Consider the following 14,557-nt stretch of genomic DNA (forward strand, 5'->3'; position numbering starts at 1 on the left):
TTGCAAGGTCCTCGCAAGGCTGCCGGCCCAGATGGCATCCCTAGCTGTGTCCTCAGAGCATGAACAGACCAGCTGGCTGGTGTGTTTACGGACATATTCAATCAATCCCTATCCCAGTCTGCTGTGCCCACATGCTTCAAGAGGGCCACCATTGTTCCTGTTCCCAAAAAGCTAAGATAACTGAACTAAATGACTATCGCCCAGAAGCAGTCACTTCTGTCATCATGAAGTACTTTGAGAGACTAGTCAAAGATCATATCACCTCAACCCTACCTGATACCCTAGATCCACTCCAATTTGCTTACTGCCCCAATAGATCCACAGACGATGCAATCGCCATCACACAGCCCAATCCCATCTGGACAAGAGGAATACTTACGTAAGAATGCTGTTCATTGACTACAGCTCAGCATTTAACACCATAGTACCCTCCAAACTCAATAAGCTCCAGACCCTGGGTCTCGACCCCGCCCTGTGCAACTGGGTCCTGGATTGTCTGACGGGCCGCCCCCCAGATGGTGAGGGTAGAAAACATCTCCACCTGCTGATCCTCAACACTGGGGCCCCACAAGGGTGCGTTCTCAGCCCTCTCCTGTACTCCCTGTTCACCCATGACTGCGTGGCCATGCACACCCCCAACTCAATCATCAAGTTTGCAGACAACACTACAGTGGTAGGCTTGATTACCAACAATGACGAGATGGCCGACAGGGAGGTTGTGAGGGCCCTCGGAGTGTGGTGTCAGGAAAATAACCTCTCATTCAACGTCAACAAAACAAAGGAGATGATCATGGACTTCAGGGAACAGCAGAGGGTGCATCCCCCCCATCCACACTGATGGGACAGTAGTGGAAAAGGTGGAAAGTTAAGTTCTTCAGTATACACATTACGGCCAAACTGAAATGGTCCAAACACACAGACAGAGTGGTGAAGAAGGCACAACAGCGCCTCTTTAACCTCCAAGGCTGAAGAAATTTGTCTTGTCACCTAAAACACTCAAAAAGCTCATCAAGGACAACAACTACCCGAGCCACTGCCTGTTCACCCCGCTATCATCCAGAAAGTAAGGTCAGGACAGGTGCATCAAAGCTGGGGCCGAGAGACTGAAAAACAGCGTCTATCTCAAGGCCATCGGACTGGTAAACAGCCATCACTTACAAAGAGTGGCTGCTGCAAACTTAGACTCAAATCTCTGGCCACTCCAATACATTTAATAAAAGGTATCACTAGTCACTTTAAATAACAGCACCTTAATAATGTCTACATATCCTACATTACTCATCTCATATGTACAGTACTCATCTCATATGCACAGTTGTAGTCGGAAGTTTAGATACATCTTAGCCAAATACATTTTAACTCAGTTTCACAATTCCTGACATTTAACCCTAGTAAAAATCCCTGTCTTAGGTCAGTTAGGATCACCACTTTATTTTAAGAATGTGAAATGTAAAAATAATAGTAGAGACTAATTTATTTCAGATTTTATTTCTTTCATCACCTTCCCAGTGGGTCAGAAGTTTACATACACTCAATTAGTATTTGGTAGCATTGCCTTTAAATTGTTTAACTTGGGTCAAACGTTTCAGGTAGACTTCCACAAGCTTCCCACAATAAGTTGGGTGAATTTGGGCCCATTCCTACTGACAGAGCTGGTGTAACTGAGTCAGGTTTGTCGGCCTCCTTGCTCGCACACACTTTTTCAGTTCTGCCCACACATGTTCTATAGGATTGAGGTCAGGGCTTTGTGATGGCCACTCAAATACCTTAACTTTGTTGTCCTTAAGCCATTTTGCCACAACTTTGGAAGTATGCTTGGGGTCATTGTTCATTTGGAAGACCCATTTGCGACTAAGCTTTAACTTAACTGATGTCTTGAGATGTTGCTTCAATATATCCACATAATATTCCTGCCTCATGATGCCATCTATTTTGTGAAGAGCACCACTCTCCTGCAGCAAAGCACCCCCACAACATGATGCTGCCACTCCTGTGCTTCATGGTTGGGATGGGGTTCTTCAGCTTGCAAGCCTACCTTTTTTTCCTCCAAACATAATGATGGTCATTATGGCCAAACAGTTCTATTTTTGTTTCATCAGACCAGAGGACATTTCTCCAAAAAGTACGATCTTTGTCCCCATGTGCAGTTGCATACCGTAGTCTGGCTTTTATATGGCGGTTTTGAAGCAGTAGCTTCTTCCTTGCTGAGTAGGATTTTGATATAGGATTTGTTTTACTGTGGATATAGATAATTTTGTACCTGTTTCCTCCAGCATCTTCACAAGGTCCTTTGTTGTTGTTCTGGGATTGATTTGCACTTCTCACCAAAGTACGTTCATCTCTAGGAGACAGGACGCGTCTCCTTCCTGAGAGGTATGAAGGCTGCGTGGTCCCATGGTGTTTAAACTTGCGTACTATTGTTTGTACAGATGAACATGGGTGTTTGGAAATTGCTCCCAAGGATGAACTAGACTTGTGGAGGTCTACAATTTTTTTCTGAGGTCTTGGATGATTTCTTTTGATTTTCCCATGATGTCAAGCAAATAGGCACTGAGTTTGAAGGTAGGCCTTGAAATACATCCACAGGTGCACCTCCAATTGACTCAAATTATGTAAATTGGCCTGTCAGAAGCTTCTAAAGCCATGACATCATTTTCTGGAATTTTCCAAGCTGTTTAATTAAAGGCACAGTCAACTTTGTGTATGTAAACTTCTGACCCACTGGAATTGTGATATAATGAATTATAAGTGCAATAATCGGTCTGTAAACAATTGTTGGGAAAATTACTTGTGTCATGCAAAGTAGATGTCCTAACCGACTTGCCAAAACTATAGTTTGTTAACAAGAAATTTGTGGAGTGGTTGAAAAACGAGTTTTAATGACTCCAACCTAAGTGTATGTAAACTTCCGACTTCAACTGTAAATAGTGTATTCTATACCATCTACTGCATCTTGCTTATGCTGCACGCCATTGCTCATCCATATATTTAGAAATGTACATATTCTTATTCATCCCTTTACATTTGTGTGTATCAGGTAGTTGTTGTGAATTTGTTATATTACTTGTTAGATATTACTGCACTGATGGAACTAGAAGCACAAGCATTTCGCTACACTCGCATTAACATCTGCTAACAATGTGTATGTGACCAATAACATTTGATTTACTGTACTTCAGCATTGCATCAGAAACTCTTCCAGCCAGAGAGATGGACTGCATGAATCGGTCCAATTCTCAAAATCTAGATCCTAAATCAGCAGGACAGTTGTGACATTCATTCAAAGCCATACACACATTCATGGGTTTGCACAGGTGGTGGATAAACATTGGATGAATGTTGTTGCATATTTTTCCATTGCGCCCAGGACAGTGCACCTGTGTTTTTCATGCTCAGAACGGACTCCAACCCTGCAGTAGAGAGATGATAAAACAGACGGTACACATTGTTCAGAGCAGTCACTATACTTTATTTTAGGGGGAGAAATGGCATAAAATGTCTTCTGTACAATATTTAACTATCACTTCCAACCAAGCCCTGAAACGGTTTTGTTAAATACTTGCAAAACAAAGGAAAAGATGTCATGTTTATTTCGATAGCAGGATGGCCATTTATGACCATGGTGAGAATATCGGCAGGTAACACAAACCTCAGTGACAGTGACAACAATTCTGTTGTGATGACGAAAATAATGCGTCAACATAACATAGAAAATGTTAAAAGAAAAACTCCGTAGCTTGTCAAATCTCATATCCCCACAGCACTGTTAACTACACAAGTCTATGGTCACACCATACAATCTGCCAACACTGGTCAATGTTGTGGGAAAGTTGAGTTGACAGCTAGGATGTCTGTCTGATTGGTCTGAGGTAATGAATGAGCCAATCCAGGGAGTCTTTGCTAGCCTATATAATAACAATACTTTTTCCTTTGAAAGAGAAGTGAGCATTGTCTGGGCCTTGACATAAATTAATAAAACCATATGTTTTTTTTTTTTTACAATACAATTACATATAAAATTAACATTAAATTATTTTTTGGAATATTATTAACATGATAAAGGATTGTTTTCTTTTTCACTTTGAGACCATAAAAACAACCTCATGCTAAAATCACTATCTAAAACAACATTCATATGTACATACTGTGCATTTTCCATCCAGTCATCTGCTGTCATAGAGGGGTTTGGCTTATGTTAAGGGGTATACTACAATGTAGGCGACATGCAATGTGTGCCTCCTTAAGAACATGACGGTGTCATAGAAGTAGCTTGTTTGACATGAAAGAATCCTAGAAACCTTCTGAGGCCAGAGAGAAGTATCTGTTTAGGGAGATGGAGTATTTGCACAGCAGTAGTGTTCCTAAAAAGATATTGTGGAACAAAATATGGATGCAAACAGATTGGATTTGACTTTCTTCTTGTACATCTCAAAATGGCAACGGTTGCAAATCTGCCTCCCCCTGTTTTTGAAGATTGCTCTTCTGTTGGCTCCCCGTGTCTACACTCCTGAATCAGAGTGGCTCTGGTTAGAGAGGAATAGCAAGAGTAGCATAGATGTCAGTCAGTCAGAGAATAAGAAACCCTGAGCTACACGGTGTTAGTCCTACAGATGCCGTGACCGCTTTAAATCCAGAACTTACATGTTGTTGCACTATTGAGTTGGCATACAGTTCTTGCCAGAGAGGATGTACTGGTTTTAAGTCAAGAGAATAAACACAAACAGATGATTACATTGATTTTAAAAACAAAAGCTACACAGAGGGAAAGAAAGTTGGTGCCATGGCAAGAAGCAACAGTCAATTCCAACTTTGATTGTGTCCAGTGAAAACAGTAACAGCATGGTGTTATTATGTCCCTGAACGTCTCTCTTCATGTGGTAGGATATAACTACATCTGTCTGGCGGAGAGAAGCATAGAATTGAGTCACCAGTGTTTAACTAGAATAGGACTACTAATAGAACCTTTTTCTGGTTAGAATCTGAAAGCTACAATTGGCCATTTGAATCTGTTATGGGTTGTCTACAGTAGCACATAGCCAAAGTGGTGGACATGCTGTTAGTGATGGAGAATACAAGACTGAGGGTGAACACGTATCGATTGTTTATCATGATGGCTACATTCGCAATGTAGAACACCTGACATGTTCTGGATAACCCGTCTAAATGGACACCTACCTGAAAACCACAGAAGCCGTAAAGACCTTGTGTATGCACCCCTCGACTAGGTTATCCAAAATAATGGCACGAGAATGAGTCAGAGCCTAAACGCGGGGGGGGGGTTCGTAGAGTAACGTATTGCTTCCTGAGACGTATTGAAATACGGTGAAAATAGTAGACTACGAACAGAAAACACCACAAACATGGCGGGGAGAATGAGCAATACAGTTACAGTGGATTGTAGACATTTTAGTTTAAAATCAAAAGAGGGTTTCAAACAACCGGCATTAGCGTCACACTTTTACATAGAGGCTCAAAAACTAAACAAAAAAAGGCATGCGTATTTAATATTATGTGGACACCGCAAACCTAAAAAGGGAAGTGCTTTAAAGTATTTTTCCTCAAATATTTTCATATTTTCAGGGATGTTTAAAAAGTTCAAAACATTTTGGTAAAAACAACAATGCTCACAGTCACATTTGAATAGCAGGGGCAACATAGAAAATACACAAAAAAAATACACAAACAGAAATGAAGAAGGCAGAAACACTTGTTTGCGAATGGCCATCTTGTTGGCAAACTCCATTATTTGAAAAAGCTTCAATACCAAACATGTCATCTGAATGTCAATGTCCTGTAGTGGTTTTAGTGTTACAAAGGAAAACATACTTATTTGTAGGATGTACAACTGAGGTATACCTTGTTGAGAGACTCAAGAGGTTGATGGTTATTTGTATAGAAATGCTGTGAGGCAGGTCCGGATAAATAACCTTGATTACGCTGTTCTCTCTCGCTCTCTCTCTCTGTACAGCAGCGAAACACAGACATTCAGAAGCTGTTTCTTATTGGCATTACAGTAGTCATTCGGAGAAACACAAACAGCAAATGTGTTTAAAAACCAAGTTGCCCTTTTTTTTTTATACTGAAATGAAGTTAACTGTGTGTCTCGATTCTTCTTCTCTCCTGTTCCGCCTTTTCTTAAAAAAAAAAACTGAAGTCAGTCCAGGAAGTACATTTTCCTTTAAGTTTACAAAAAAATGGTAATATCAACCAGAAGGTCAACTTTAAAATGACTTTGTCCATTGTCAAGGTGCTGGACAAAAATATTTGTTCAGTGAGGGTCTAGATGATTGATTGTCCCCCCTCCCCCATCATGCCCTCCCCTTTTAAAAGACCTGGGCATGAGCAAGTCTTTAGGTACACATGTAGCTAAATGCAATAGGAACCAGGTTAAAACTGGATCATTCTCCATGAACCCAGGTCCACTAAATGATTTTGGCGCCTCTTTGGGTACAGTCCCAGAGTTAGCGACGAACGTTGGAAAGAGTCCTGACCTTCTGCTTAGGGAGGCGAGTCTCTTTGGGATCTGTTCTCCTGTTCATACACCTAGTCATAGGCTGGATTCTTTGGGGGGGTAGTCCACGTTGGTCACCATGGTGACGACTGTGACGATCTCCTCGGGTGCGGTGACGTTGTTGAGACGCTGCATCTGCACCATGCGCTCCTCCACGCACCCTGCCGACAAGCGCGCTTCCGCCTCGTGGTCCCAGCACTCCTCGATGGTCTCACACAGCATGGTCAGGCCCTGGAAGGGACGGAACACACACGGTTACCCTCGGCGACACAAGGGCACAATGACACACATCGAGCGAGGCCCATGGTGCGTCATGGTGGAGAGAGACCAGACACCATTAAGTTAACTAATCTACTGTTACAGATCCACAATAGGGGAAACAGATCTGGTAGGAGACACTGAGAAATTGTGAGAGGAGGCCACTCAGCAGACATTTCAGACAGAAATGGACACTATCTTCTAGACTGGGGGGGAGAGAGGAAAAAAATTGTAGAAAGATATAATTCTTCGATCAATAAGTGTCTGCATTGGGCTCGCGTTAGGATGCTCTGCAGAACATAGCGATTCAGACCATCTGAACCGTAGTCGAGGCATAAACAGAGGAGGTAAACAGTGCCATGGCTCATGGTAGAAATGTGCTTAACAAATCACATAATAAGTTGCATGGACTCACTCTGTGTGCAATAACAGTGTTTAATTAACATGATTTTTGAATGACTCTCATCTCTGTACCCCATACAAACAATTATCTGTAAGATCCCTCAGTCGACCAGTGAATCTTAAACACAGAATCAACCACAAAGAACACAGACACTGGACAGAGGAACTCTGCCTAGAAGGCCAGCATCTCGGAGTCGCCTCTTCAGTGTTTACATGTTGACGTTGAGACTGGTGCTTTGTGGGTACTATTTAATGAAGCTGTCAGTTGAGGACTTGTGAGGCATCTGTTTCTCAAACTAGACACTCTAATGTACTTGTCCTCTTGCTCAGTTGTGCACCGAGGCCTCCCACTCCTCTTTTTATTCTGGTTAGAGTCAGTTTGCGCTGTTCTGTGAAGGGAGTAGTACACAGCGTTGTACGAGATCTTCAGGTTCTTGCCAATTTCTCACATGGAATAGCCTTCATTTCTTAGATCAAGAATAGAGAAACGAGTTTCAGAAGAAAGTCCTTTGTTTCTGGCCATTTTGAACCTGTAATTGGACCCACAAATGCTGATGCTCCAGATATTCAACTATTCTAAAGTTTTTTTAATCAGCACAGTCAACAGTTTTTAGCTGTGCTAACATAATTGCAAAAGGGTTTTCTAATCAACCGATTCCAGCTACAATAGTCATTTACAACATTAACAATGTCTACACTGTATTTCTGATCAATTTGATGTTATTTTAATGAACAAAAGATGTGATTTTCTTTCAAAAACAAGGACATTTTTAAGTGACCCCAAACTTTTGAGCGGTAGTGTGTTACTCAAATCTTTCACAAATGTTAGAATTTTTTTTCCACTTTGACAGAGTACTGTGTAGATCGTTGACAATAAACATTATTTTAACAATTAAATCCATTTTAATCCCACTTTGTAACAAAACAAAGGGGTGTGAATACTTTCTGAAGGCACTGTCCTACATCTCCTTACTGTTGCATGACAATGGGTTTTGGTCGTTTGTAGTTTGTAGTAGTCACGGTACTACCCCTTCAGTCAGGTCACGATGGTTGATTGGTTAAGATACATGGTGTATAGGTTCTACTCACAGTGTGTTTCTGCCAGCACTCCCTGAGCATGGGCCTCAGCTTTTTGTGGACTACAACATCCTGCATGTCTTCCAGAGATGGGTGCTGGCCAATCTCCTCCTCAAACGGCAGCATGTACTCATCCACTGGGCCTGAAATAACACACAGCAGACCGTTACCTCAACACCACAGTGATCAATTCCAACAAAGAAAAAACATTCACAAAATGCAATCAATATACCAGTCATTACTTTCAGCTAATAAGGAAAATTAAACAGTGATCTACACACAATCAGTGATCTCTTGAGTTTTTTTCCTAAGGTATTCAGAGCTGATGCTTTGTGTTGTCGAACAGCTCTTGACCAGTGGAGGTCTCCCTCGGGGCCGCGGCAGTGAGTTGCTCTGACCAAGCTCTAACCCAGAGTTGACCTCCAGTGATAACCAGATGTCATGCAGGGCACTCCACATGCTGACCCCCGACACAACAACCCGGGTTAGGCCAGGTCAATACGGCTCCATGGAACCAGACAGACAGAAGAATTGCCAGATTAGACACCAGGACTATGGTAGTGCAGGAAAGGACACCCCCCCCTCCTGGAGAGATACTGTGTATGCTGGCTTCTGCTCCAGCCCTACACCTGATTTAGCTAATCAAGGTTCCGAGTAAAGCTGGAACAAAATCCTGCAGTAGGGTAGCTCTCCAGAGAGTATGCAAGGAAGACTGGAAGAGAGTTGGCCACTCCTACTCTGCGTGGGCCACTCCTACTCTGCGTGGGCCACTCCTACTCTGCGTGGGCCACTCCTACTCTGCGTGGGCCACTCCTACTCTGCGTGGGCCACTCCTACTCTGCGTGGGCCACTCCTACTCTGCGTGGGCCACTCCTACTCTATGGTCCCTCCATGGAGTGTGTTCTTACCATCAGCAGCCTTGCAGCGTGCGGCCAGTTCCCACAGCACCAGTCCCAGGGCATACATGTCTATCCTCAGGAACGAGTCCCGCTGGAAGTTGATGGCCCCCTCCAGCACCTCAGGGGCCATGTACCTCCGGGTGCCCACCTGCAATGAACAAACGCACACACACACAGGTTAGAGATCAGTCTCAATCGGTGGTCCTGCCTGTTTTGGGCAATTTACATGCAATTGTGTCAATCTGATATCAGGGAATACAGAGTTCCGCCAGTGCTGAACAGATTAATAATGTTGATGTTTTTTGTCTTTGTAACATGAACGTTGAGGTATGCTGACGTTTTTACAGTCATTTAGAACATCATGGAGTCTGGACTACCACTTCCACAACCATTCCTCCCATCACTCACCTGTCCGTGCGTGTCCCCAGCAGATTTCCCAGCCTCAAACCTCTGGGCCAGGCCAAAGTCAGCGATGCAGGCCGTCAGGTTGGACTTCAGAAGGATATTCTTACTCTTGATGTCCCTGTGGATCACAGCAAAACAGAAACACACCAATGAGACAACAGACAGCGTGGGAGAGGAAAGATACTCATCATTTAACAGAATGAATGTTGTGTATTTCTGGAAACAGAGATAGATTTTTTTTGGGGGGGGGGTGGGGTAAGTGAAAGAAGGCAGTGGATTGAAAACAACATCACAGAACAGGTCTTTAATGGCAGTGTAATGATAGAGGAACACAAACATAGAGATAGGAGACCAGGGAGGATGGGAGAGCAGGGAGCTGACCTGTGGGCGATGGCTGGCTTGTGTCCGTCCTTCAGACCAGGGATGTCTTCATGGAGGTAGGCCAGGCCTCGAGCCGTGGTCTGGGCTATGTGGCACAGCTCGCTCCACGACAACACGTTGGCCTTCAGATAGTCTGTCAACGAGCCCTGGAGATGGAGGCAGACAACCAGTTAATATAACAGCACCTAGCAAATGTGGCTCACCTTACCCTCTGACGTAATGCCAGCCGATTGTTCTACCTCTAACCACTAGAGGGCAGATATATTCAACACAGATAAAGACCATTCTAGTGTTTTCTGAAAAACAGGAAGAAACAGCCCTATCTAAGTTAGTCCTGTTAATAAATACTGGACCAGTGTTGCTACATAGACTTGCATTTTCACAAAGACGGTTGATGTCTTGGGATACATTTTAAATTCTAGCAAGACAATGTTGAATGAGTTGTGATTTAATTTGCTTTGTTTGTGCTGTGATCCTCTGACCAGCAGGGGGGGCTGTACCTTCTCGTGGTAGGCTGTGATCAGCCACAGCTCTATGTCCATGTTGTTACCCCTCTTCTCTGCTCCCAGGAAGTGGAGCAGGTTCTCATGCCTCATCCCGCTCAGGTTGTAGATCTCATACTCGTTCTGCCATGACTGCTTGTCCTGAGGACGCCAATCACATAGAAAACTATTCGAGATGTACAATATCAACTGAGAATGTGTTTTGATTCCTATTAGACATAAAAAAATTATTTAAAAATAGAATAATAATGTATGTTCTGTAATGTCAGTTGGTGCTCAGCGGTCAATCGAGGCCACTGTGGGCTTAGTGATTGGCCTCTAAAGTAGGGGGCTGGTCAGCCCAAGAGGATTTACCTAGGGCCTGGAGCTTTAAGACTGATGACGCTCTCTTCTCTCTTCCAAAGAAGCAGGAAAAGCCTCCACACAGCCCTCTGTCCTGCTACTAGTGGTAGTTAGTGGTTACATTACTGTACCTGAATGGGGAATATTTTGACAGCCACGTAATCGTTGAGCAACTGAGCCTTCCACACACAGCCGAAGCGCCCCCTGGCTTTGATCTCAATTAACTGCAGAGGCTTCTGTCCCAGGATGGGGGAGGGAGGCATGGGCCCCGGGTCCTGCAGAGAAGAGAGAGAAACACACATCAAACTCACTCTGTTACACAGAGACCAAGCATTAAATGGGACTGCAGTACATTGAAGTAGGATCCAAAATGGCTTCCATGTTGCAGGGCCAATGGTTGGGCTAGGGGGAAAAGAGAAACCTAACCAGCTGCTGGGCTGGGTGCTATGAAGCTTTGACAGAAGGGGCTTATGGGGGCTAGGGAAGTGATGAGCATGTTAAACTAACATCACCAACCCTTGTCTCCTCTCTGAACTACTGGATGAGGCCTGACCTACTTACCGTAGAGGAGCATGGAGGGACTGACTGACTGACTGCTGCAGCACATCTGGTCTGGAGGGATATCTACACCCCATTTACACTATAGGGCCAACCAGAACCATTCTGTTCTTCTGGCTCGGCTTGGCCCAGTAGTGGTAAAAGGATATTCAAGTCCAGGTGCTACAATAACCCCTTTGAAATAGGTGGGTTGATTGTTTAACTTGAGGTAAAGCAATGGGACTAGAGTTCCTGGTCTAGAACTCGGAGTTTACATTACCTACTGGGAGCCTTTATATACAGTACCAGGCAAAAGTTTGGACACACCTCCTCATTCAAATGTTTGTAAAAATAAAGAACAATTTCTACATTGTGAAATAATAGTGAAAACATCAAAACTATGAAATAACACATATGGAATCACCAAGTTTTAACAGGTGTGCCCAGTTAAAAGTTCATTTGTGGAATTTCTTTCCTCAATGCGTTTGAGCCAACCAGTTGTGTTGTGACAAGGTAGGGGTGGTATACAGAAGATAACCCTATTTGGTAAAAGACCAAGTCCATATTATGGCAAGAACAGTTCAAATAAGCAAAGAGAAATGGCAGTCCATCATTACTTTAAGACATGAAGGTCAGTCAATACAGAACATTTCAAGAACTTTAAGTTTCTTCAAGAGCAGTCGCAAAAACCGTTAAGCGTTATGATGAAACTGGCTCTCATGAGGACCACCACAGGAAAGAAAGACCCAGAGTTACCTAAGTTCATTAGAGTTACCAGCCTCAGAAATTGCAGGCCAAATAAATGCTTCAGAGTTCAAGTAACAGACACATCACAACATCAACTGTTCAGAGGAGACTGTGTGAATCAGGCCTTCATGGTCGAATTGCTGCAAAGAAACCACTACAAAAGGACACCAATTAGAAGAAGAGACTTGCTTGGGCCAAGAAACACGAGCAATGGACATTAGACTGGTGGAAATCTGTCCTTTGGTCTGATGAGACCAAATTTGAGATTTTTGGTTCCAAACACCGTGTCTTTGTGAGACGTAGAGTAGGTGAACAGATTATCTCTGCATGTGTGGTTCCCACCGTGAAGCATGGAGGTGGTGTGATGGTGCTTTGCTGGTGACACGGTCTATGATTTATTTAGAATTCAAGGCACACTTAACCAGCATGGCTACCACAGCATTCTGCAGTGATATGCCATCCCATCTGATTTTCACTTTGTGGGACTATCATTTGTTTTCAACTGGACAATGATCCAACACACCTTCAGGCTGTGTAAGGGCTATTTGACCAAGTTAGGAGAGTGATGGAGTGCTGCCTCAGTTGACCTGGCCTTCACAATCACCCGACCTCAACCCAATTGAGATAGATAGTTGGACCGCAGAGTGAAGGAAAAGCAGCCAACAAGTGCTCAGCATATGTGGGAACTCCATCAAGACCGTTGGAAAAGCCTTCCAGGTGAAGCTGGTTAAAAGGAATGCCAAGAGTGTGCAAAGCTGTCATAAAGGCAAAAGGTGGCTACTTTGAAGAATCTCAAATATAAATATATTTTGATTTGTTTAACACTTTTTTGGTTACTACATGATTCCACGTGTTATTTAATATTTATGTCGTCACTATTATTCTACAATGTAGAAAATAGTAAAAATAAAGAAAAACCCTTGAATGAGTAGGTGTGTCCAAATGTTTGACTGGTACTGTATACTGTAGGTACGCCTCTGATCTGCACTGGAGCCATGTAAAGGCATATGCTCTGCTCGAACTATAGATCATGTTTTATGGGCACACCCATCATGTCCAGCATGTCCATCATAGCTCCAGACAGTAATAAAAACAGACCTTTGCCTCGATACCATCAAGGAAGAGAACTACAGGATACCACCAAGGAAGAGAACTACAGGATACCACCAAGGAAGAGAACTACAGGATACCACCAAGGAAGAGAACTACAGGATACCACCAAGGAAGAGAACTACAGGATACCACCAAGGAAGAGAACTACCACCAAGGAAGAGAACTCAGGATACCACCAAGGAAGAGAACTACAGGATACCACCAAGGAAGAGAACTACAGGATACCACCAAGGAAGAGAACTACAGGATACCACCAAGGAAGAGAACTACAGGATACCACCAAGGAAGAGAACTACAGGATACCACCAAGGAAGAGAACTACAGGATACCACCAAGGAAGAGAACTACAGGATACCACCAAGGAAGAGAACTACAGGATACCACCAAGGAAGAGAACTACAGGATACCACCAAGGAAGAGAACTACAAAGGCAGGATGATGATGATGATGACAGACTGATTAAGAGGTGTTCTGGTCACCGTACTGACGGACCATGACCATTCTGTCTACATACTGTTACAGGTCCATGCAGATGGCGGCTCTTAATTTAAACCAATTTGCTACGGCAGGAAAACATTTCTGCAGCAACAGGGAATGTGAATTATTATGTGGATTATAATTCATGGACATTTTTGTAGGGGTTAAACATTTTTCTTTACGACAAATCAAGTCTGAAATTTCAAAAGCAGAAATTACAAACTTTTGAAGCGTTTTTAAAACTCAAATACACTACGTTTACGTTCCCCGGCTGCTTGCCTGCTTCAATGAGGGCCACTATTGGTCCTCTAATGGTTTAGTTGAAAAGCAGGGAAAGTAGCCTCTTTAATGTCAGAGAATGTTTATCTTTTCCCATAGGTTGTACACATAATGGCCTGCATGCATACAGCCACAACAGGAAGGGAAGAAAGAATAGACTGATTAATGAGGGCAAAGGAGGAACAGGAAGGAGGGAGTGGAAATGAGTGAAGAGGGAAACCAAGTGAAAGAGGGCAGCATACAGGGCAGGATATATAGCCTGGGCCTAAAGCCTGCAGTCCAGACCTAACCGCAGCCACACCCTGCACCTCTAGCTGTCTTCAGTGTTCAAGGTCATGTTTACGTTGCCATTCTCTCAAGTGATCAATCATAACACATGCACTCGTAAAAATGAAAACAATGTCATTTTTATGGTCCAGCTGTCCCTGTAGGCTAGGACCGGGCTGAGAGGCCTAACATTTATCATCTGTGTGACACATTCTTTTGTCTTCAACAGGAGAATCAATATTGATGTTTGCAAGCTACTGAGAACAGTTATCCTTGTACTGGCTTAGCGATACTGCAAACAGCAGGCAGTGGGTTGCTTCTGTTCAAAATAGTTATTATATTTAAGTAGCCTATAACTG

At 43.3% G+C, this 14,557-nt stretch overlaps 1 protein-coding gene across 1 annotated transcript in view; it reads right to left on the minus strand.

Moving 5' to 3' along the window:
• Positions 1 to 3,445: 3,445 nt before the first annotated feature.
• Positions 3,446 to 14,557, minus strand: part of LOC135547653 (activin receptor type-2A-like) — a 56,414-nt gene continuing 45,302 nt past the window's right edge. The window contains exons 6-12 of the mRNA XM_064976844.1: positions 10,910 to 11,053; positions 10,434 to 10,577; positions 9,934 to 10,079; positions 9,556 to 9,670; positions 9,157 to 9,295; positions 8,261 to 8,391; positions 3,446 to 6,742 (exon numbers count right to left, since the gene is read on the minus strand). Of these exons, the coding sequence (XP_064832916.1) occupies positions 6,548 to 6,742; positions 8,261 to 8,391; positions 9,157 to 9,295; positions 9,556 to 9,670; positions 9,934 to 10,079; positions 10,434 to 10,577; positions 10,910 to 11,053 (1,014 nt within the window). The 3' untranslated portion in view covers positions 3,446 to 6,547. The remainder of the gene's footprint in view (positions 6,743 to 8,260; positions 8,392 to 9,156; positions 9,296 to 9,555; positions 9,671 to 9,933; positions 10,080 to 10,433; positions 10,578 to 10,909; positions 11,054 to 14,557) is intronic.

Source organism: Oncorhynchus masou, chromosome 10 (assembly GCF_036934945.1).
Source record: "Oncorhynchus masou masou isolate Uvic2021 chromosome 10, UVic_Omas_1.1, whole genome shotgun sequence".
In the NCBI taxonomy this organism is placed as follows: domain Eukaryota; kingdom Metazoa; phylum Chordata; class Actinopteri; order Salmoniformes; family Salmonidae; genus Oncorhynchus; species Oncorhynchus masou.